This window comes from Haliaeetus albicilla, chromosome 10 (assembly GCF_947461875.1).
Source record: "Haliaeetus albicilla chromosome 10, bHalAlb1.1, whole genome shotgun sequence".
Classification (NCBI taxonomy): domain Eukaryota; kingdom Metazoa; phylum Chordata; class Aves; order Accipitriformes; family Accipitridae; genus Haliaeetus; species Haliaeetus albicilla.
Window position 1 is genome coordinate 28597630 of NC_091492.1, and position 22286 is coordinate 28619915.

At 62.0% G+C, this 22286-nt stretch overlaps 2 protein-coding genes across 4 annotated transcripts in view; both read right to left on the minus strand.

The window, feature by feature from the left end:
- Positions 1 to 22286, minus strand: part of ASPHD2 (aspartate beta-hydroxylase domain containing 2) — a 67536-nt gene that overhangs the window by 5070 nt on the left and 40180 nt on the right. Inside the window, exons 2-3 of one of the 2 annotated variants that reach the window (XM_069794525.1) lie at positions 5137 to 5192; positions 749 to 1869 (exon numbers count right to left, since the gene is read on the minus strand). In XM_069794525.1, coding sequence (XP_069650626.1) covers positions 749 to 1634 — 886 coding nt within the window. In that variant the 5' untranslated portion in view covers positions 1635 to 1869; positions 5137 to 5192. Of the gene's footprint in view, positions 1 to 748; positions 1870 to 5136; positions 5305 to 22286 lie in introns of those variants that run through there. The other variant, XM_069794524.1, reaches the window with a different exon arrangement.
- SEZ6L (seizure related 6 homolog like) overlaps positions 10883 to 22286 on the minus strand; it is a 51925-nt gene continuing 40521 nt past the window's right edge. Inside the window, exons 6-17 of one of the 2 annotated variants that reach the window (XM_069794513.1) lie at positions 21762 to 21927; positions 20714 to 20880; positions 19458 to 19652; positions 19228 to 19366; positions 16672 to 16868; positions 15186 to 15380; positions 14870 to 15061; positions 14437 to 14631; positions 13659 to 13691; positions 13394 to 13505; positions 13031 to 13133; positions 10883 to 12699 (exon numbers count right to left, since the gene is read on the minus strand). In XM_069794513.1, coding sequence (XP_069650614.1) covers positions 12670 to 12699; positions 13031 to 13133; positions 13394 to 13505; positions 13659 to 13691; positions 14437 to 14631; positions 14870 to 15061; positions 15186 to 15380; positions 16672 to 16868; positions 19228 to 19366; positions 19458 to 19652; positions 20714 to 20880; positions 21762 to 21927 — 1724 coding nt within the window. In that variant the 3' untranslated portion in view covers positions 10883 to 12669. Of the gene's footprint in view, positions 12700 to 13030; positions 13134 to 13393; positions 13509 to 13658; positions 13692 to 14436; positions 14632 to 14869; positions 15062 to 15185; positions 15381 to 16671; positions 16869 to 19227; positions 19367 to 19457; positions 19653 to 20713; positions 20881 to 21761; positions 21928 to 22286 lie in introns of both variants that reach the window. The other variant, XM_069794512.1, reaches the window with a different exon arrangement.

Consider the following 22286-nt stretch of genomic DNA (forward strand, 5'->3'; position numbering starts at 1 on the left):
CACGTTTGGTGTTTGCCAGCAGGGCCCGTGCGGTGCCTCCCCCGGCACGATCTGCGCCGCTTCCAGCGCGGCAGAGTCCCGACCATCTGTGCCGCGTGGGCTCTCCCCATCCCAGGTGCCCGCAGGGTGGGGGAGCACCGCGCCACCAGCCCAGCGCTCGCCCGCTGGAGGGGATACTCCGGGACCCCCCGCCCCGATTTGCACCAAAGCAGCATCTCTCACATCTGCCTGTGTCATGCACAGAATGCCTGAAATCCCAGGAGAGGGGGAGCTGCTGGGCGGCTGGCACCGGGAGACAGCTCGGTCCCTGGAGCAGCACGCCAGGCTGCCCCGCATCCCGTGATGGGCGGTGGGGCTGCCTGCAGAGCAGGGGTCATTCGGAGACCCCTGCACAAAATCAGCCCCGTATCTTGCACCGGCAAGAGCCCGCACCTCCAGGTCAGCAGAAGGAGGAGGCAAAATGCTCCTGCTGCTTAGCTGGGGACCCTGGGGAGTTTGGGCACCCAGAGGGACTGACCGCCGGCCTCTCCTGGGGAAGCTGCTGCCACCAAAGCCCCCAAACATCCCTCAGGCCAAAGCAGAGCAGGCACCCGAGCCGGCCCCAGGGCTGCAATTAGTGGCTGAACTCAGAGACCGCAGGATGCAAGAGGCCTTTTCTGGGCTCACGCGCCCAGGCATGGCTGCAGCCCCCCGCACCGCCCGTGGCGGGGACGCCCAGCCAGGATGAACCACCCTGCTGGGCACTTACCTAGATGGCAGCGTATGCGGATGTTTGTGGGTCCGTAGTGCTCGGCGATGACGGTGCCCGGGCTCAGCACGGAGATGCATGCATTCCCAAAGACATTGTTGCCAATGCAGGTGCGAAGGCTCCCGAGCAAGCGGTACGTCCGTGGGCATCTCCTGCAGTTCCTGGGCACACACATGCCCTGGTTCACCAGGTAGAAGGTGAACCACTCCCCGCTGGGCGTGCTGTTCATTTTCCATCCTTGCGGGAGGCTGCAGTTTGAGAAAGCTTTGTAGAGGGTCTCAAACTCACACAGGATGGTCTGGAAGTTGCGCTCCAGCAACTCCACGTCGTGCTTTTGAGCGTCCCGGGAGAAATAGGGCATGGTTGGCAAATCCGGCAAGAAGAAGACTTCTGGCTTCTGGATAGACGGCCGGCTGTTGAGGTAGCGGCCCTGCTCACGGATGCCCTTGTGGATCCTGCCCATGCCGGACCAGGAGTAGCGCTTGGCGTACTCCTGCAGGTTGTGGTAGAGTTTCTGGTTGAGTCCGTCGTGGTGCGTGCAGCGCACGCACTCGGGCGAGTGGCAGTAGACGTACCCGTTCTGCACGCCGTTGGCCTCGGCGCTCTGCATCAGGGCGTTGACGGTGGCGTAGGTGCGGGGCTGCTCCCGGCCCACGTGGTAGCAGTACCACACGAAGAGGACCAGGAGGCAGGCGACGGCAGCCAGGGCGGTGGCGTCGCAGTCCCGGAAAGATTGGATGCCAGTGGCGATGAAATCCCGGAGTCCATCCAGGGACCAGCTCCAGTCCATCAGCCACTCCAAAGACATGGTGGTGCAGCGGGTGGTGGGTGTGCGAAGGGGGGCCCGGCGGTCAGTCCTCGTGGTCCTCAGAGACACCCACACCATGCAGCTGGGCCGGGACGCAGGAGGAAGGGGCTGCCATGGGGGAGTGGAGCTGCAGGTCTCCCTTGCACGCCCAGGAGCTCTGCATTGGCAGCAGCAGCCGGCAGCTCCCAGGGAGGTAGGTGGCCGGGCTGCCCAGGGGTCCCAGCGCCAGGGGTCAGCAGCGACGTGCCTGGAGGGTCCCCGCCGCCGTTGCTCCTGGGCCTGCCATCCTGAAAGGCAGCACTGGAGGGAGGCTCTGGGGAAAGAAACCCAGAGGCGTTAGGGAAGCAGTTTCCCCTTGGGGTCCCTGCGGGGGGTCAGTGCCCAGGATGCAGCCGGGGCTGCATGCAGGGGATGCGCAGGGCAGCAGCTCCTCGTGGGAGGGTGATGGGTGAGGAGCCCAGGAGCCCAACATCATCCCGTGCTGAGAAACCCCCCCACCCCTCCCAACAGCATCTTCCACAAATACCCAAATGGAAGGTAAGGGGGGAGAGTCAGGCCTCTTGGCTCCTGCTGCCCCTGAGTGACCCAACCATCTCCCCTCCCGCTCTTCCCCCCCCCATTTCTCTCCTCCACTGCTGCCTTATCGTGTCTGAAATCTGGCTGATAAGGCAGGGGGGCAAAGCTGGAAATAGACACTTAACAGCCCTATCTTGCAGCACATCAGTTTATCCTCTCGATCTAAATGCTCTGAAATGACTCTCCCTCCAGAGACTGAGCTGACAGCCCCCAGTCTGCCCAGCAGCTCTCCCCTCCAGGGACACGGGAGCCCAGTGCTCAGCCAGCCCAGCGAGGGCACGGTGGCGATGGTGGGAGGTCGAGGTTGGCTTGTTTGATTTCACCAACTAGAGGTTACTGGCTCGCAGGTCACAGGAGCTGAATGGCTCCCAGCACCGCCGCGCAGGCCCAGCCCAAAAAGCAGAACCTGTCCTCCCCCCTCCCAGGGCAGGAGACAAGTCCACTACACAACTGGCAGCCGCTGTCTTCAATGACCTCTGGGCAGCTCTGTCCTGCCTCACTGTCACAGCTCTTGGGAAAGCAGGCGAAAAGAGAAGATGCTCCAACTCCTCACAACCACGAGTGATGTTTGCTCACCCCAAACTCCATCCCTGGGCACCTCCGAGCAGGAGGCAGTGGGGGCAGCGGGGCACGCAAGGCAACGGGTGAGAAATGGAGGGGAAACAAACCAGGTTGGGAAGCACACCGAGAGCTACCCCAGCCTACGGCACGCTGCCAGCACCAAAGGAGAGCCTTGTAATTACTGACGTGCAGCATTTAAAGCAGCTGAACAGGAGTGCCCGCAGGTCAGGTCTCCACACCAAGCAGATGCTCAGGCTGGACATGTGTCCCGGAGCACTGAAAGCAGAGTGAAGGATAAGGGCTGTCACGCCATTCATCTGGGCTAGTGCTGCGCCCAGACTGCACCTCCTGAACGTGTCAACAGCTGCACAGCCCCGGGCAGGGCAGGGGGATGCAGGCTGGCAGGAGCTGCAGGGCAAGCAGCTCTCCATCTGGGATGAGTGAAGCAAGGAGGATACAGGTAAGGGGGAGGGAGATGCTGTGGGAGCTCATCTGTAAGAGCACTGACTTGAAGGAGGAGGATGGGTTTATTAGCCAGGGAAGCCATCCAAAGACTTCCCAGCCCTCCCTGCCAAGGTCCTGCAGCCTGCTAATGAATGTGCATTTCCCTATTGATTGCAATGGTGATGTGCTTCAGCTGGTGGAGCTTCGGCTGGGACCTGACCCTGCAGCTGTGGACCTTGTGCAGGGCTGGGGACACAGGCTTCAGGCAGCTTTACACCCCGGGGAGGGACATCCGCACAGCCGACCTCCCTCCATCCTACTTCCTTGTGGCACACTGCCTGCGTGCCCTGTCCCGGGATCTGCAAGCCACGTGGCACGTCACAGCCTCCTGGGAATTTTAAGATAACTTTCCTCCATCCCCACCGGCTGGCATCCCTCCAGGCACGCTGACTTCTCCAGCCCAGGCCTCGGCTCCCCGTGTGCAGCCATAGAGCCGGTCCCAGGGGTGTTCCCTGAGGCCGGCACAATCCCCCCACGCTCCTCCGTGGTGCCAGAGCATGCCCGGGAAGACAGGCAGAGAGCCCTGCCGTGATCTGTATTCAGGGTGGCTCTCGGCCCTGACAGGCGAGCAGGGAGCCGCCTCAGCGCAGCAACCGGGCTCGTTCAGAAGCCGACTGACAAAGCGAGTGCACAACGGGGGCAGAGCTGGGGGGTCCGACAGCCTTGGGGTCCCCGACCTGGAGCTGCTCACATCCCTGCGGGGGTGGCACAGCACAAACACGGCCCCACTGCTGCCCCGGGGCTGCCATCAACACCTCAAAGGGGGAAAATCAGGGGGGAAACCATCAGGGCAGTAAGAGATTAAAGCCCCCGTGCCCACGTGCAGCCTGCCTGGCCCCAGAACCTCGCAGCCAGGGAGCCCACAGGCTGCTGAGCCCTGGGCTGCACCAGGATGCTTCAAGCAGAGCCTCCCGCAGGGATCCAGCCCAGCGGCCGCCTCCTGCACCGGCACAGGCAGCCCCGCTGCAAACCTGCCCAAACCCACCTTCCACAGGGGTTGTGCCGGCAGCGGCAGAGCAGGGCCCCAAATGCCGGCGGCACCGCTCCCGGCAGATGCTGCGTGGCCGGGACCTGCTACCAGGCCGGTCAGTGCCGTCACCCTTCCAGCCCAGCCGCCGGCAGCACCGTGGCCCTGCACCGAGGCAGGTAGTTGCATAAAGCACCCCTGGCCTGAGATCCAAGAAAAGGCTCGTCAGCTAATAATAAACAGCAGAGCCGGTCGAGAAGAGTGGAAATCAATTCCACATTGCACCGAAGTTGTGCAGGACGTGGAGGCGAGCACCGTGCCAGGCAGCAGCGGCGTTACATAATGAAGGCAGAGAGGCTTCGATGCAGCAGAAAGTTGCATCTCGGCAGCTCCGCGGGGGCCCCCGGCACCTCCCGAAGGAGGCAGGTTTCGCTCAGCCCGGCCGGGATCCCCAGGCCGCGGGCCCCTCGGCGAGGAGGACGCGTGGCGGGACCGTCCTCGGCACGGCGCAGGCGGCGTCACCTTCGGGAGCAACACGAGGAACCTCTTCTGGATGGGGCGCGTCGGGGCGAGGCTGGGTGCCGCCTGCTACTACGGAGCTGGAGCGAGGCCAGGCAGGCGCGGGCGCTGGCTTCGCCCTTTCCTCCGGCGTGCCACCCCGGCGGCGGTGTCAGCCGGGCGGCCCGCTGGTCTCGCCCGGTGTGACGGTGTCACCCGGGGTGGCGGCCTCAGCTGGTGTCACCCGGGGCGGCCGCATCAGCCGGCGTGGCGGCAGCGCTGCCGGCCGTGCGGGTGTCACGTCCCCCACCCGGCGCGGCGCTGGTACCCGCCGCCGCGCTGTCACCCGCCGCGGCCGACGCCGAGCCCCGCTGCCCCGGAACCGGGCTGCGCGCCCTGGCCGAGGGCACCGCGCCCCGCCGCCCCCCCGCCACGATGCGGTGCGGTGCGGTGATGCGACGCGGCGGTACCGACCTGCTGCCCGGGCCGGGGCCGTGCGGGGCCGCTCCGCTCCGCTCCCCTCCGCTCCGCTCCTCTCCGCTGGCCGCCGCCGCCGCGGACCACAACTCCCAGCAGCCCGGGCAGGAGGGGACCGCGCCGGGGCGGCAGCCTGCGGGCCCCGGGCGAGGCACCGCCCGTCCGCCCGCCCTCCGCTGCGGGCCGGCCCCCGCCCCCGCGCCCGCCCCTCGCCGCGGCCTCGGGGCGGCGCGCCGCGCCCCCGCACCGCGCAGCCGGCGGCTGGGCGGGAGCGGCGGGGTTGCGGCGCTCGCGGTGGGGGTCCCGGGGACCGAGCGGCTGGGAGGCGGGGGGGTGCTGGTCCCCGAGGGAGCATCCATTCGGCCCGGCTGCGGGCACCCCGGGCCTGAGGGGACGCGGGAGTCTGGGGCTGCGGCAGCGGGGTGCAGGAGGGGCAGAGGCACCCCCTCCCCCCCCCGCCCCGGTGCCTCCCATGCAGGAGGACGTGCAGGGAAAGCCCGCTCCAAGGGTACAGGCGCTGGGGGCTGCAGCAGTCGGGATGCAGGGGATGCTGGCCCCGGGGTTGCTGGCCCCAGGGATGGGAGCGCCCCAGGGAAGCAGGCACCCAGGAGACAGGATACTGGCTCCAGGGACACAGACTACTAGGGATGGAGCAGTTGGGATGTGCGGGACGCTGGCTCCAGGGATGCAGGCACCCAGGGATGCAGGGAGTACTGCTGCAGTGGTGCAGGCACCTGGGGATGCAGCACCCAGGACGCAGCGGTTGCTGGTCCCCGAGGATGCATGCGGCTGGTATGCAGGGGACAGGAGCAGCCAGGGAGGCAATGCCCAAGGTGCAGGCAGCCAGGGGATGCCTCAGCAAGGATGTGAGGGTGTGCTGCAGCACCTGGGATGGGGGGAGGCTGTTCCCAGGGTTGCTGGCTGCTGGGATGCAGGAGATGCTGGCCTGGGGGTTTGGGGGCACCTGGAGAGGCAGCCGCCAGCGATGTGGGCACTCCCAGGGGTGGCAGAAGTGTATGAGCCCCCCCTGCCCCCCGCTCACAGCCAGTTCCTGCCCCTCCAGTTTGGAGGGTCTCTCGGTTGGTAAATGACAACCTGTCTGCTGGTGTCTCCTGTTCCCATTCCCGCTGCTCGGAGGCGCTTCCTCCCTCAGCTGTGGGCAGTGTCGGGGCTGAGGTTCCTGGGCCGTGGCAGTTTCAGATCCTGGGAGTTCCCTTTGAGAGCCCCCAGGCAGCGGGTGCAGGAGCTGCAGAGCCCCAGCAGACCATGGCCGTGTCTAACAGCAGCAGATCAGCACTTGGAGCAGACAGACTGTAAGTGCAGCTGCCCCACACACGCTTGGCTCCAGCTAGTTCAGCCAGCCCAAGGGGGCTGACAAAATGTTCCCTTTCTAAGCTGACCTTGCATGCATCCAGGCTTTGGCCCTATGGAAAAGAGGAGACCAGCTTTGCCGGTTGGCTGTAGAGGTGGCTGTAGAGGAAGTAAAATTTTTAGCAATTTGTGGTGCCCCTTAACAACTCTTAAGTGCTGGTGGAGAAACACTTTGTCTTGAGCCTTTCTGCTTCCTGCTTGCTTGCTTTTTTCCTCACCAGCCCATTTCCCATTCACCTAAGTGAATCCTGTCAAATCCAGGGGCCCCAGGAGCCCCAATGGTCCAGCCCTCCCTCCACAGTTCCCCCGGTGCCAGATAAGCTGCTGGGCTGAGCTGACTGCAGGCAGAGCCCAGGTGCAGGCAAAGCCCTGGCAGCGCTGCCCTGCCCTGTGGCACAGTGCCACGGGTTGCTGCGTGGGACGCGTGTCACGGCTGCCAGCGCGGGGGAAGCCCTGCTTTGTTTTGCAGTTTTTGCCATCCGGTGCCTGTGTGCAGCAGGTAGCCAGCCTGCGTCTCCTCCCCCCCATCACAGCTCAAGCTGGGTTTTAGAAGTGAAAGAAGGGATGCTCTTCTCAGCCCCTCAGGTGTGTGTGCTTGCTCCGGAGCAACCTCATCCCCTGCTACTGCAGACCTAAGATGCACCTTGTTTTCTGTCTCTTGCCTCCTGCCTTCTCCTGCTGTTTCCCTGTGCTCCCAGGAGCACATTCCCCAATGCAGCCCCCCTGCAGTTTGCTCCTGCAGGGCCCTGGCAGCGTTGCGTGCTGCAGGGTGAAAGGAGGGTGAGTTTATTCCTTCCTGCTCTTTCCCAGACCCAGCTCAGCCTCAGCCCGCACCTCCTGCCTGCTCTTGGCAGACAGCGCATCCTTCTGTCGGCAGTCAGAGTCTGCTGGCTCTTGGCACTGGGCTCTGGACTCTCCCATCCTTTCTCCCCTCCGTCTGCCTTCTGCTCTCTGCTCCCTGTGGGGCTCCTCCAGGCCCTGCTCCTCAGCTCTGCCCCTCGTCTCTTCTCTGCGGGAGGAACTGCCCCTCTCTTTCCTCTGCCTTTAGGGTGTCGCCTGGTGCTCTTCACGCTCCGGCGCAGCAACCCCCTTCTCAGCAGTGCACCCGCTCCAGCAACCGGTCTGCTGCGCAGCTTTCCCACAGGTCTGGGGAGAGGAGGAGGAACTGGAGATCTGAAGGACTGGGGTCTCATCTTGACTCCCTGAAGTGCATTTCCCCAATAATACTAAGCCCACAGCATGCAGCACAGAGGTTTCTTGCAACACATCCTGCACCACCCGTGCCTGCCCCACGCTGAGGGTGCAGGGACCCGATGCCTCTGCTCTGTGCCCTTCTGAGGGGCCGACAGGGATGCCCTGAGAGTTAATCCTGCTGCCAGCCTCCTCTTGGGTTTGTGGTCCACAGGTCCCTCCTCTGCCCTACCAACTCCTCTCCTCTTGTTTGGCCTAGGTGATTCACCCAGCCTGGGGAGCTCAGGGGAGATGTCATTCCCGTGAGTCAGGCAGGCAGGTTCTGGGGCTGGGATGGCTCGGCTGGGATCCCCTGGAGCGGTGCAAGCAGGACCCCAGCCTGTGGGGAGCACCCCGAGCACCCACCCCGCAGCCCTGCCTCTGCAGTTCCCACCTCGCTGCTGCCTACAGCCACGGGGCGGCTGTGGGATGGAGGTGTGAGCCCAGGCCCGCTGCCAGCACCTGGGCACCAGGAAGGGTCACTGGGCTCGAGGCAGGGATGGCAAGGGTCTGGCAGGGGCCAAGAGGGCAGCAAGAGCCAGCACAGGAACCGTCCCACGGCAGAAGGGCTGGGAACAGCCCTGGGATGCTCTTGGCACAGCTCTGCCAGTGACACCCTGGCAGGAGCCCTGTCTGTGTGGCAGCCTCCTGGCTCCAGTGGTTCCTTCTTGCTTTTCCAGAGATGCACTCCTGGGGCAGACACCGCCCGTGTCCTTCCCTGAGCTGCTGCCAGGACGGGGCTGCAGCCAAAACTAAGCCTGTGGTCTGCCAGGGCCAGGATTTCCCAGAGCATTTAGGCTGGAGCTGGGACAGTGATCCCAGAGGGGACCTCCCCGTGCTCCTCGAGCTGAGGAGACCTGCACCACGCAGGCTCCTGTTCCCTGAGTCCCTGCCAGAGCAGCTTATGCCCAGGAAATGTGCAGGATCCTCTGAGCATGGCTTCATCACTCAGCCTTGCGTCCCTCCCTTAGCATTTCTGCCTCTGGGCATCGCTCTGCTGCCAGCCTAGCCCTGAACCCCCCACTTTTAGCTCTTTAATCATATACCACCCTGCTGCTGTTTTCCAACTCTGCACTGAAGGGTGCCAGCACCGGCCCCAGGGCTCTGTCACTGCTGACACCAGTGACTGTGGGCACCCCGCGGCCGGTTCCTGCCTCATGGCACCGAGCAAAGCCCTTACCAGAGGCGGGGGGCTGGGGGCCAGCCACTGTCCCAGCCCTCCATCCTTGGCACGGCTCCCCCCAAGCTGCTTTTGGCTCCTGCTGAGAAATAACCCGATGATGGGGGAAGGTGCAGGAATGCAGCCAGCCAAACAGCTGCATGAAATCCTGTGGGGGAGCGCGAGCCCCCGCACTGGGGCAGAGCATCCCTGGGGGCTGAGCAGGGATGCGCTGCCTCGCCGTCCTGCAGCGTGGCTGGAAAGGAGGTGAGGGGTCCCAGCTGCTCCGTCCCCAAGCCCGGCTGGGTGGGTGCAGGGGTCCCTTGGCTACGTGACTGCCAGGGGACGAGCACGCTGCATCCTCCTGCTCGCACCCGTGGCAGGGGAGAGGTGGGTAATGGCTGTGGCTGCTGCGCCCAGACAAAGCTTAATCCGCGGCACAAAGCGCGAGGCCAGAGATTGGCTCCTGCTTTACGTCACCGAGGAGGAACGGCAGCATCAAGATCTTTTTTTTTTTTTTCCCCCTTCATTTTAATTCTCTTGCAATCTCTGTCCAAAAATAACCCAAGCTTCCTCCCCCGGGAATGCTCTGCATCAGAGCCTTGGCTCCTTCGCCCCCCTGTGCATTAGCCTGACAGCTGCTAAACAAAGCTATTATCTTATGCCATATCACAACCTTTTTTAAAAGCACATTTGCAGAGCGCAGGATTATTTTATTGTTTCATGTGGGGAGGCGCAGGGATGCACAAGAGGGCCCGGGTTTCCTGGCAGGGCAGCGGATGCCCCGGGAGAGGCCATTTCCCAGGGCGCTGGGTGGGCTGTGCATCCCCATCTGTCCCTCCCGGCCATTGCCACTGCCACTGCCAGGGAAACCTGGGACTCCGCAGGCATCAGGCATCGGGGAATGGTATTTAACCTGGGATCTCTCAGTGGCCCTGCCCCTCCGTGAGCCAGTGACAGCTGCCATCCCGCCACAGTGCTCCCAAAGCGGGGCCGTGCTCGGGGCCGTCCCACAGGCACCCGGGGGGTCCCCCCATGCAGGACCCTGCCCTGCACACGCCTGATGCGTTTCATACTCCCTGTTCCCCAGGGATGTGGCAGGGCCCCGTTGGCTCCCGGAGGGCTGCTCGGGGGAAATGTCCTGCGGGCAGGGGGCAGAGACGAGCCCCCACCGGAGAACCTCAGCCCCGAGAGACTCCCAGGCAGCAGCGGGAGGATTTTTCCCACCCAGCCCTGACATCTTCCCCGAGCCAAGCCGTGCTCCTCCGCTGTGCAGTGCAGCAGCGCAGGATGCGGCTGGTGTGGAGCCGTATTGGAGGCAAGTGAAGCAGCCCCCCCGCCAAGTTCTCCCTGTGAATTTGGGGGGCTGCCCTGCCCCAGCTGGCATGTGTCCCATGGGAGCTGCCAGGTGATGGTCATGGGTCATCAGGACAAACAGAGCACAGGCAGGATGGGTCCCCGAAGGCCCCCTGCCCTGCAGGGCTGTACTAGAGGGGCTCCCCCAAACCTTCTGCACATCCTCCGTGACATGGCCTGGGGTCTCCACTGGGGTCCCAGTGCCTCCGGGCAGGACCCAGACCCCCACCCACCCCATGAGGCATCGCTGCGGCTGGGCTAGCATGGGTGATTCTCGGGGAAGGGGTGAGGCTGGGTTCGGGAGGGTGCAGGGGGAGCTGGCACTGGCTCCCACGGGGCATCCCACAGAGGAGAGATGTCCCCAGGACCGTACCAGCTCACCCCATGTCCCAGCAGGGCTCGGCAGGCTCCTTCCCATGGGAGCACGGGGACACTATGGGGTTGCATCAGGGCAGGATCTGACCCCTGGAAACCACACTCAGAGCCAAGCCAGAGTCATCAGGCCACCATCCCGCAGCGAGGAGTGCGACGTGCCCAGCGCTCATCCTCTCTTGCACTACTGCAGCCCCTGCACCTGTGCAGCAGGCCACACCACAGGACCAAGTCTCTGCAAACTTATTTCAGACATTCAAAAATACAGAACAATTTGTATTGAGGTTATACTGAATGCTAGAGCTTCCCACGGAAGTAATTTATCATGTTCAAAAATATTTAATCCCAGCAATTTTCACATTGTTCTTATAAAAACAGACATGTATGAAGGGAAATGAAATGCTTAGTACATTTTTGGCACATTTTTTTCTTCTTTTTTTTCTTTTTTTTTTTTTAACTTTACAAATTACAAACACACATTCATTGTTTTTAAAGGAAAAAAACTAAGTCTCAGCTGTACACTGCAGAGATGCACTAACCATCCCGAAACTGAACCAGCCTCTCGTGGTTACAATTGCTGTTCTACAAGGGCAAAAGAAAGACACCAGCAGCGGAGGACACATTGGTGGCTTCGCTGCCCTCCACAGGGCCTGGCTGGGAGCCTGGTGGCAGGGGCGGCCCGGGGAGGAGATGGCCCTTTGGGGTCTGTGTCCCCGAAGGTGAAGGCAGCGAAGGAGCACAGAGGACGCTGAGGCTCAAACTGGGGTTCACCTGGAGTGGGACCAGCTTTGATGGGCTGATTTCTTCCTGTTCTGCTCCCTGCGGGCTGGTCTCCTGTGCTGGAGCCTGGCCACGCTGCCTGCCTGCCTGCCTGCCTTTCCTTCCCTAATAAACCTCCGCCTTCATCCCCTGCCCTTCTCCGTCTCCTGCCCAGCTGCAAGCCCCAGTGAGGTGCCAGTCCCAGGGGCTACAGGTGGGAGCTGCAGACCCACCTCTGCCCTGTGTCGTGCCGGCATGGCTGCCCACACACCGGGGGGTAGGCAGCGGACCCTCCTGCAGCGAAGGGGAGCTCTGCAGCTGGCGGGAGTGGTGGCAGGGAGCCCAGTCTGTCCTGCTTACCCTGAGATGCTACTGGGGTGCAAGGGGTGACCTCCGGCCATTAGCGGGACCAGGGTGTTCCTGGCAAGGGTCATGGTAAGTGTTAGTAAAGAACAACTGGCGTGAGCAAAGAGGCACCGGCTGTGGAGCTCCCCTTTGCTGCAGGGGGGCTTCCCATGGCTCCCCGGCAGTGTCCTGTTGGGGGTCACTGGTTAATGCTTCTCTGTAGAGCTGTGAGTCCTGGCTTGCTGCCTCTCCAGCATCCAAAGCAAAGTGGGAAAAGAAAGCGGCATGTACCTCATGCATGCCAGGCCGTCCTGTGCTCCCCGGTGCGGCAAGCATGGGCTCTGCACTGGCTGGCAGCTTTCCTGAGCCACGCTCCGCTTCCCCGCAGCAAGGATGGTCCCTGCACCGGTGGCACATGAGGCCCCAAGCCCCCGGCTGCAGCTCCCGCTCGGGGCGAGGGGAGCCAGGAGCTGCGGGACGGGGAGGGCTGGCAGCACTGGTGGGACCCTGTGGCAAACCCTGCCCCTCTCTCAGCTACCAGCAATCAACTGCAGGCTCTTGCAATGGAGACATTTTTAATTTTTAACAACATCAGAACTGCAAAAATCCCCCTGCGTGTGTGTGGGCAGTGCCGGGGGACACGCCGCTATGTGAGGGGGGACAGCGGGTGCCCCCGTGCTGCCCTGGCCTCACCGGAACCCGGCTCTGCCCTGGCTCCCGCTGCTGCCTGCGCCCAGGTCTTTGCAGCACACCTATCGCAGTTTAAATAGAATAAATACAGTGAAGAAAACAGTAAAATCTTCAATAAAGAGGCAAAAGGAAAGACAACAGCAGGTCCAGGGGTCCAACCAAACTCCACGTGGTCTCTGGATTAGTTACTGAGGAAGTTCTATGAGAGCACATTAAGTTCGCAGCCGAAGACTCTCTTACCACTGTCCTTATATTGAAACTTCATATTCTCTTGTTTCCTGAAAAGAAGGAAAAGCCAGTTGAGGGCAGCAGCTGCATTTCAGGATAATCTTCCCATTCCCAGGTGGCAAGAGAGGACCCGGGGGTCGTTTAGCTCTGGGGGAAGCAGTGCCCTCCCTGCCAGGACCCCACAACCCCCTCTGCCTCCTCCTGCCTGCTGGAGCCCACCCAGCCCCTTGGGAGCGACCGGCAGGCATGGAGCCTCCCACCCTGTTACTCAGCACTCCCACATCAGGATGGCTGGGCTTGTCCTATTGCTGCACACCTGGCAAAACCCCTGCTTCCCCATCAGGATGGTCCCCAGGGAGGAATGGGTGCAGCAGGACTCACCCCTGTCTCGTAAATTGGGTTGTCGAACTCCGTTTCTACCGTGATCTGGCTGTAGGGGTGGGAGTACATGAGGGGCAGGCGGAGGCTAGAGTAGTACCGACACCTGCGGGGCAGACACAAGAGTCACTGTGCTGCATGGCACAACCCCAAAACAAAGCATGACCAGCCCCGTCCTCCCACATGTCCCCCAATCCCGGCTCCCCACCAGCACCCCAGGGACCCCAGAGCAGGAACTTGGTGCCCAGCTCCCCGGGACCGTGCCTGGGGCATGTAGCCAGCAAGGGCACGGCGATGCTGAGCCAGCCCTGGCCATGTCCCCATGGGGCTCTGCCGCCAGCCCCCCAGCCCGACTGCACGTCCCACCTTGTGAGATAGATGTATGCTCCTCCCAGCAGCAAGGAGATGATCAGCACTGGGATGAATATGGCTAAGGCCATATTTCCCCCCTCGAGCGATGTCTCTGCAGCAGCTTCTGCTACTAAAAGGACAAGATCTATTATGTTGGCACTTGCAAGCACCTTGTGATCCCCTCTCTGCCTCTGCTTCTCCCCTCCCTCCTCCTGGGCTCCACACAGGCTCTGGCTGAGGGCCCTGCACAGGGCTCATCCAGCAAATGCATGTCACTCACCTTCCAGAGCATGTTCAAAGCTGTCCTGATTCACTGGAAGAGAAATGGAGAGTTACTGGTACATAACTGGGTTTGACTGGGTGCCGGCAGCTGTTGGCTGTGTGGGGAGCCCAGGCCTGGGGTCTCCCTGCCCCGTTTGGTCCCAAGCCACACTGCAAAATTTTGGCTTTCAATAAGATCTCGGTCTCTGTAAGTGCATGCATGGGACTGAGCGGGCCAGGCAAGCGAGACACTGGCAGGATGGCTCTGCCTGGGGTGGTGGTACCCTCCAGAGAGCCCCACTGCCCAAGAGACAAAGTCTCCACTTATTCTCATTAAGTAGTAATTAAGAACAATTCATCCCTGCAGCTTGGTGGCAACGGGAGGGTCCTCCTGTGTCCACAAAGCGCACTAAACCCAGACCTTATTTAGAGCAGTGCTTAGGGGGTTTCCTGGGGCTGAGCTCTCTCCCATCTCAGCAGGTGCCTGAGGAGAGCATCCCTGCTGAGCCTGGGCAAACCGCTCCAGGAAGCCACAAAGCAAGAAGAGCAAGTGAGCGGCCAGGCCCGTCCTGCACGCCCCACGCTGCCAGCACAGTGGCCAGAGGGTTTGCTCCCCCTCCCTGGGGCAGCAGAGCTTGCTCAGCACAAATCCAGAAAAGCACCCAGGTCTCAGATGAGTTTAGGTCCCAGCTAGAGAACGCTGGGGGTCTGCAGCCAGACAAAGGTCCCCTGGCTGTCCCGGGTTGGGGACAGAGGCATTGGCTGTCCCTGCAACCCCCAACCACCCCCGCTGTTACCTTTGCAGATGGGCAGGGGTCCGCTCCAGTGGGATGGCTGGCCCAGGATGCATTTGATGGTAACCTCCCCCATGAGTTCAAAGCCCTCATAGCACATGAAGGTCAGGGACTCTCCTGGCAAGTAGAGGCGCTTATAAAGTATTTGGTAGCCATTTTCCGGCAGTCCTGGATTATCACAGGCCAGCGACTCCTCAGCTGAAAGGGAACATGTCCCAGGGTGAGCCCCAGGGCTTGGGCTGCCGAGGGAGAGAAGGAGCTTGGGCGGCAGCGGGGAAGCACCTAAGGTCTCACCCCATCCCGCTTTCAGGTAGCTCAAAGCTCTGTACCACCCCACACAGCTGGGGAAGGTCTCAGCCAGAGGAAAGAGCTTCCTGGGACCCCTGAGCAGAGAAGCCAAGGTGCAGGGAGAGTAGGAGAAACTGCCCAAACTTACAGACGCAGTGCGGGAGCCGCGAGGTCCAGATGGGTGTCCCTGTCTCGCGGCTGTAGCAGGTCAGCAGCGAGCTGCCCTCCAGCACAAAGCCGGGGTTGCACGTGTACTGAATTGTGGTCCCCACCAGCAGCACCGGGTCGGAGATAAGGCGGGTCGAGTGCTCCACCTCCCCCGGGTCCATGCAGTACATAACTGGGGAAAAGAGGCCCTCTGAGTGGGGAGCCCCGGCACAGCAGCGGGGACCGGCAGCCATTACAAAGTGGTGTAGGTCACGGGGATGCAATGGGGACACCGGCACATTGGTTGGGGCACTTACTCTTTTCACAGAAGGGGGGGTCACTGCTCCAGCTGAGGTCCCACTGGCAGGTGAGGGTGTCGCTCCCCACGATGTCGTAGCCCGGGTCACACTGGTAGGTGATCTTAGCCCCTCTCACCAGCTCCGTGTGTGACGTGGTCTTCCAGCCATTCTGGATCTCGGGCAGGTCGGAGCAGGAGTCGTTGCGGGACACCTCTGCAGCCAAGAGAGATGCTGGCTGTCACCCACCAAGTGAGACCCTGCGGCACAGCCCTCCTCAGAGCCGCTGCACGTGGACACTCAGCTCTTCACCGAGTGCCTGTCCCTCCCTGAGAACTCTCCAGCCCCAAGCACCGCAAACGGCATGGCCACAGCCAGCAGCCCGGTCCACAGGTGGCATCCCCTGGGCAGAGGGAAGGGGCAGCAGGGCAGCAGTGGGTAACGAGGGCTCTTTGAAGCCTCCTCAGCCCTGACCCTAAGAGCAGGTGGAGGGCTGTGCTGATGAAAACAGGGCAGTGTCTTTGCTGGGGTCAGGACAAAAAGAGCAACCTGGGAACACCAGGCTCAGCTCTGGCTGCAGGCGCAAGAGAGGAGCGGTGCAAATGCCGCAATCACATCACAGCTGGTTTGCTCTGGTGAGGGGTTTCTGCCCTGCTCTCCCCAGCCCTGTGTCCATGCCCACCAAGCGCTGTGCCCACAGCTGAGCTTGGCCGCGTCTACTGCAGTGCACCGAGGAGGGGACCTGCAGCCTTGCAGGTGATCTGCATTGCAGCTTGCTCTCTGTTGTAACTGGGACTGTCAGCAGTGGAAAGAAAACACGCTTGGAAGAAGTCTGCCAGGGGAAGACAGGCAGGGGGAGAGGTAGGCAGCGAAACCGCAGGCAGCTGTGGGGAAGAAGTGCCCTTCCCAGTCCTTGTCCCTTCCTTGGGCATCAGCCACCCTTTTCTGGCAGACATGGCTGCACCAAAGGATGATGCAAACAGATGGCTCCAGATGCAGTCTAAGTCTCTCCAGAGCAAGGAGCTGTGAGCTGGAAATATCCACCTCAGGAGCCCATCCAGGCTTCAGTGACCTCTCCTAGGAGGACATCTTGCTGCAGTGCCCGAGTACCATCAGCTTCATACCTGACAGTGTGTGCGTGCACGCATGTGGATCCTGCACCCCTTTTTTCCTGCAATTTTTCTCTCCCTGTTCTGCTCTGCAGTTGCACTGGGCCAGACGAGTGCTAACAAGGACCAAAAATGCTGCTGCCCTCCTGCAGAACCAGCCTGGAAGAGGGGAGATGTACAGGGATACCCCAGAACTGACTGACCCAGAGGCCTGCAGTGGGGCTGGGGGTTTGTGCAGCTCAGTGGGATGTGGAGAGGAGTGCTGGTGTCAGCGTCACAGCAATTCTCCCCGCTTCCAAGCCCGGCACCTGGACAACGTGGTCCGGCTGCGTGTCGCGGTCCCCACCCGCACTGCAGTGGCAGGGCAGGGGATGCGCCCAGCACCCCGGTCTCCCTACCTATGTAGTTCATGATGAATCCTTGCCCCTTCCCAAAGATGAGCCCGGCAGGGTCTGAGTGGAACTGGATGGTGAGGTCGGGGCTGGAGGAGTAAAGCTTCTGGGGACCGCTGCTGCCGACGTACTGCCCCAGGATGCGAGCGGTGAGCTCGTCCCCATCGTAAACGGTGAGGATGTCACTGTTGGTGAGGTTCAGGCTGGAAAGGAGAGCTTGGTTACGGAGCACCTTGGGCAGGGAGCCCGGGCAGGACGCGAGGGTGCCGGGCTCAAGCGAGGCGAGCCCCTGCCCCGGCACTGCAGCGTGGCGAACCTGCCTCGCTGCCTGTCCCCGTCGCCATCCCGGTCCCGTCCCCATCCCCGGGCAGCCCTGGCCAGCGCCGGCCTGTCCCCAGCCGGTCGGCAGTGCTGCTTTTCAGACGGCAACCCCGCAACTCAGCCCGGCTCCATCCTCCCCGCTGAGAGAGCTCCGGGAGCCTCAGGAAGGGGCGAGCCCTCCCCACCACCCGTGAGGCAGGGCGGCCGGAGCCCCGGCCCGGGCCGACACCCGCTTTCCCGGGCCCGACCCCACGGCCTGGAAAAGGCCGGGACCACCGCGAAGGAGCCCCCCCATTTTGCTGCGGCTCTGGGAAGGGCAGCGGGCCGGGCCCTCCCCGGGAGCCGGCGGGCGGGAGCGGCCCGGCCCGGCCCGGCCTAGCGCCCGGCCCGGCCTAGCGCCCGGCCCGGCCCGGCGCAGCGCCCGGGCCCGGCGCCGCCGCCGCCGCCGCGCTCGTCCCCTCGGCCAGCAGAGAGCAGTGGCGGCCCGCGGATGGCGCGGGGAGCCGGAGCGGCTCCGCCGGGGAGGGCTGGGATCCGGCCGGGCAGGCAGCAAAACCCGCTCCGGAGCCTGGGCCCGCACCGGGCAGCAGCCTTCGACCACGGCGCCTGCAGCAGGGGCTGCGGCTGCCCCTGGAGCGGGAGGGGACAAGGGGCTCTTCTCCCCGCTCCTCGCTCGGGGAAGCAGCGCTCCGGGGCTGCCAGCCGTGCTGCCAGGCTCCTTCTCTTGCAGCCCCGGCAGGCGCTGGCTGCCTGCTCGGGGCTGGTGGTGGGGGCGAACTGATCGCCTCAACCCCAAGGATGGGCACGGACATCGCCTTCTCCTGCTCTCTGCCCTGCCTCGTCCTGCGTGCCGGCAAAGGCTCACCGGTGCCCGGGAGCGCAGCCGGCACCCGGCGCTCCGCTACCGGGCTGCGCAGGAGGGGCGAGGGCTGGGGGCAGGGACACCGCATCCCCCCTTCGCCGTGGGGGAGCAGCGGGGCAGGGGGAGAGCACCGGGATGCTCCCGGCCCCGCAGGAGTCTCCATCAGGTTGGAGGCCGAAGTCACTTTCCCAGCCGGGCCTGCGCTCCTGCAGACGGGCAGGATCTGGCCGGCTGTGCGTGCACAGTACCTGAGGGCCCAGGACATGCTCGGTCGCTGCAGGACCCCTACCCTGCACGTTGGCCCGTCTGATTCAGCCTTGTTTGGAGACGCTTGAGCCGATCCCCAAACGTTTTATTAAGAATGTTCTTGGAAGGCGCCCAGCTAATCCCCATGGCAAGCTGACATTTGTAGTAAATCTCTGCTTTCTGTCAAACATGATTTTCCCAGTGACATTTATGTTTGATGACTTCAAGTTGCTTGGCCTCCAGTTCTGCTCAGCCCAAGCACCCACAAAGCTGAGAGAGGTGTACTGAGAGTTCTGACTTGTGATTTTACAGAAAGCTTTAAAATCTTTACGACTAAGCCCCTACTTGAAACACGCCCTCCTCTTGAAAACCCAAAACAGCATCCAAGGAGATTCCCTTTGCATCATCAGCATTACCATGCCAAGGGCTCCTACCCTGGCATCAAATCCCATATCCCTCTGACCCCTGGCGTGTGCAGCAAGCGCTGCTGTGCCTGCCGGTGCCTGGAGAGCCCAGCCAGGGCTTGCTGGGCAGCTCTGCTCTGCTCCCTGTGGCTTTCTGAGCCGTGTCGCTGAATGGCACAGGAGCAGGCTGGCAGTCAGGAGGGGAACTGATGCATTTTGTGAAGACACGTTGGTCCCCCAAGAGAAAGAAGGCAGGGCACAGGAGGGAGGTCTGGGCAGAGACTCCCCCTGCCCCACACCTTCCCTTAGTGCCTGTATCACATTCAGACCAAAGGCTGAGCTGAGGTTTCCAGCTCATGGATGCCCCTAGGCTTTCCTAGCCTCATATGAACCAGCTCGTGACGGTGCTGCGCGTCACTCCGTGCTGCACGTGGCCGCATGTGGCACCAGTCCCTGCGGCTTCACTCTGGAGGAGTTCAGAAGCCATCTCAGGAGCAATTAACTAATGCAACGGATGGTGTAACAGTGCTTTGAACACAGGGAGCAGTACTCGGTACTGCCCTGGACCTCCCTGTGGGTGCAGAGTACATCACAGGGGATTAAGAAAGCTCTGAGGGGGACAACAGGGAAACGGTGTGGGTCCCTGGGGCGAGGGGAGTGGGGATACTGCAGCAAAGTGGGATGAGCACTGGTGGGGCAGAGGCAGGCACCAAGGTCTGGACTACTCACAGCTGAATGTCTAGGAAGAGCCGCTTCTCCTCACCGACGTGGACCCTCCAGATGCAGTCCTCCCCCTCCGCGTAGGGCTCCGGCCAGTTGGGGGACAGGATCACCCCGGCCACGGCGGTCAGCTCCCCCCCACACATGGCTGCAGGAGCAAGAGGCAGGCAGGGCTCAGCTGGGCTCCCAGGGGTGTTCGCACCCACCACCCAGCATCACCCCGCGGTGCGGGGACTGACCTCGGCACAGCGGCTCCGTGTCATTCCAGTACGGGTCCCGCATGTTGACGCACTCGATGACGGCGGGGCCCTGCTCCAGGGAGTGCCCAGGGTCGCACGTGAACTCCACGGTGGTGCCCAGGTTGTAGGTGGGATCAGAGGTGGTGAAGTTCCCATTCTGGATGTAGGGCTCGTAGCAATGGCCCCGCTCGAAGGCTGGCAGAGAAACACCCCGTTAGCCGTAGGGGCACGGGGCCAGCTGCGGGGAGCTCTGCCTTCCTCTGCTCCTCACCCCCTCAGCTCAGGGGGTTTACTAGGTGACCCCCAGGCTCTGCTGCTGTCCCCAGCTAGGAACCCATCCCTCCATCCCTGCCGTGCACAGATGGCCTCTTCCATGGCATATTTTACAGGCAATTAGGATTAACAACAGTTTATCTGTCTTGAGCCATGCAGGCTTAACCAAACCCCACTTCCATTGTGTATCAGCATCAGTAACGCACTCGCTGTGTTGCCAATTGCTGTATTTGCTGAGCAATCTCCCCTGGGATTACTGCACATTATTGAGCTTGCTCAGAGGCGTGGGGCTCCGTGGGACTGATCCTGGCAGCAGGATGCACTTAAATGACAACTGGAGCAAATCTGTGTGAGCTGTCCGGGGCTTGCCCAGCACCTCATCCCCGAAGGAGCTGCTGGCGGGTCTGGAGGAAGGCAGCCAGGTGAGCAAGCGCTGCAGTGAGGCCAGGAGCCAGGACAGCCCCTGTCCCCATGGTTGGCGTGGGCTCGGTGCCCAGCGGTGCCACGCTATGGGGACTGAAGGAAGGGGACAGACTGGGCCTTTGGTGGTGATGGTCACTGCAGGCTGTGTGATTCCCATGGCACCGATGGCCTTTTCAGCCTGGGTTTGGAGGGGCTGTACACAGCATCTACTGCCCTGGGGCTGCCCCACAGCAGGCACCGGAGACATGTCCCGTGGACACTCAGCTTAGCAACAAACCTTTCTGTTGGAGCAAATGGGATTCTGCTATTTTCCTATTTCTTGCTAGGCAAATGTATTCCCCAAAGGTACTTCAGCCCCAGGTGAAGTTTGGGTTGCCCTGTGCACCTACAGCAACGCAGGGACAACAGCACAACAGAGCACCGGCTCTGCGGATGCCAGGGGCAGCCGAGACCCTTCCTGCAGCTGTCTCTCTGTTAATTGCCCAAACATCCCGAGACCTGGGAGCATTGGCTGAGGCCAGCCTGCTGCTCTCAGGGCTACCGAAATGAGAGCACATCACCTTCAAAGCGAATGTTGAAAGCCGTGGCGGCCGCTGGCTCCTCCGCAAGGAAGTCGATTCTGATGGAGGAGCCGTCACTGATCACCCCTTCGAAGGGCACGCTGTCAGCACGCATTGAGTCATAGAGGACGGCAGACTGGTTCGTGTCCCCACTGTACACCACCATCCTGCGTGGGAGAACACGGCACGTTACATGGGAGAAGTGTCCCCCCCGGAGCATCACCCGGCCCCCCCTTCTTGCCAGCACCCGCTGTCTGGTGATCCCAGAATATGGCATTTTAAAGAAATGGTGCAAACAAAATTTCACCAACCAGATAAGTCTCTTTTACTATGTCATAAACAGGGGCTTTATTCTTTGATTTTACTACAAGCCATAAACCTGCTTTACTGCCTGTTACCAAACTGAATGTTAATGCTGTTTAAAAACAAGCATCAGCATCATAAGCGTATGCTTTGTGTTACGTATGCGGATAGCGTGGGACTTGCAGCTTTTTGTGCCATGGTGCTGAGCAGTGCTGGGCATTGGGTATTTGGAGGGAGGAAAGGACGGGTGTGACGCAGCACACTGCATCGCCCTGCAGCTAGCAGGATCAGGAGACCAGCAAGATCCCCTGGCATGAAGCGCAGGGCCTCGGGAGAGCAGGGGCTGGTGCTCTGCGCCCACCTCTTGCAGCTCTCTTTGCTCCAAGACCTGTCGTGCCTTCTGAGCACTTGAACGCCTAAATCAGAAACTTCCTCTTCTGCACCAGGACCCTTCTCTGACCCCATCCCCACCATCCTCCAGCTGGCAGCCTCTTCCGTGCTGCACCCTGAGGTCAGGTCGGTGCTGCCTCCTGGGACACCTGCAGCCTGGGCACCAGGAGGGCAGGAGGTGCGACGTGGGGGAGCTGAGACCAGCTGGGAGCTTCCAAGTTTTGGTATATTTAGCACCCAGCAAAGCTCCCTGCTCCTCACCCTGAGCAGAACAAAGCCCTCCGCAGTCCTGGGAGTGCAGGGAAATGGGCTTAGTGCAGACCTTGCTGCTGGCCAGCAGATCCCGGAGCCTCACCTGTCCTTCTCAGTCAGCAGGAGCTTCTCAAAGTGGAGGTGCAGCTTCTGGCCCGGGGGGGCCCCGATCACCCACACGCAGTACATGCTGCTCGACTGGTTCCCCGTGTAGCTGGGTGAGAGGACGCGGCCGATGGTGGCATTGTGGACCGTCCCGCCGCAGGGAGCTGCCAACATAGAGCACAGCCCTGCTGAGATGACGAGGTGACAGGGCAAGGCACAGAGTGCAGGCAGACAGTTGCACCCAGGGCTTCTGCACAGCAAAGGGGATGAAGCACTCCGCTCAATGGAGAGCTCATGCCTGCCCACCTTGTCTCACTGGTCTTTAATTCATTAACTTCCTGCCTGGCTTGGCTTGGCTTTGTTTTACGCATACATGTATATGCTCACACATACACATAAAATCTATGATTTCCTTTCCTTACCTGCCTAATTAGGAGGCAGATTCTGTTGCCACTGATGTGAAAACCTGCAGCACCTCAGGCTGCACTGTGCGCAGAGCAGAGCACTGCTTTTACTCACTCCC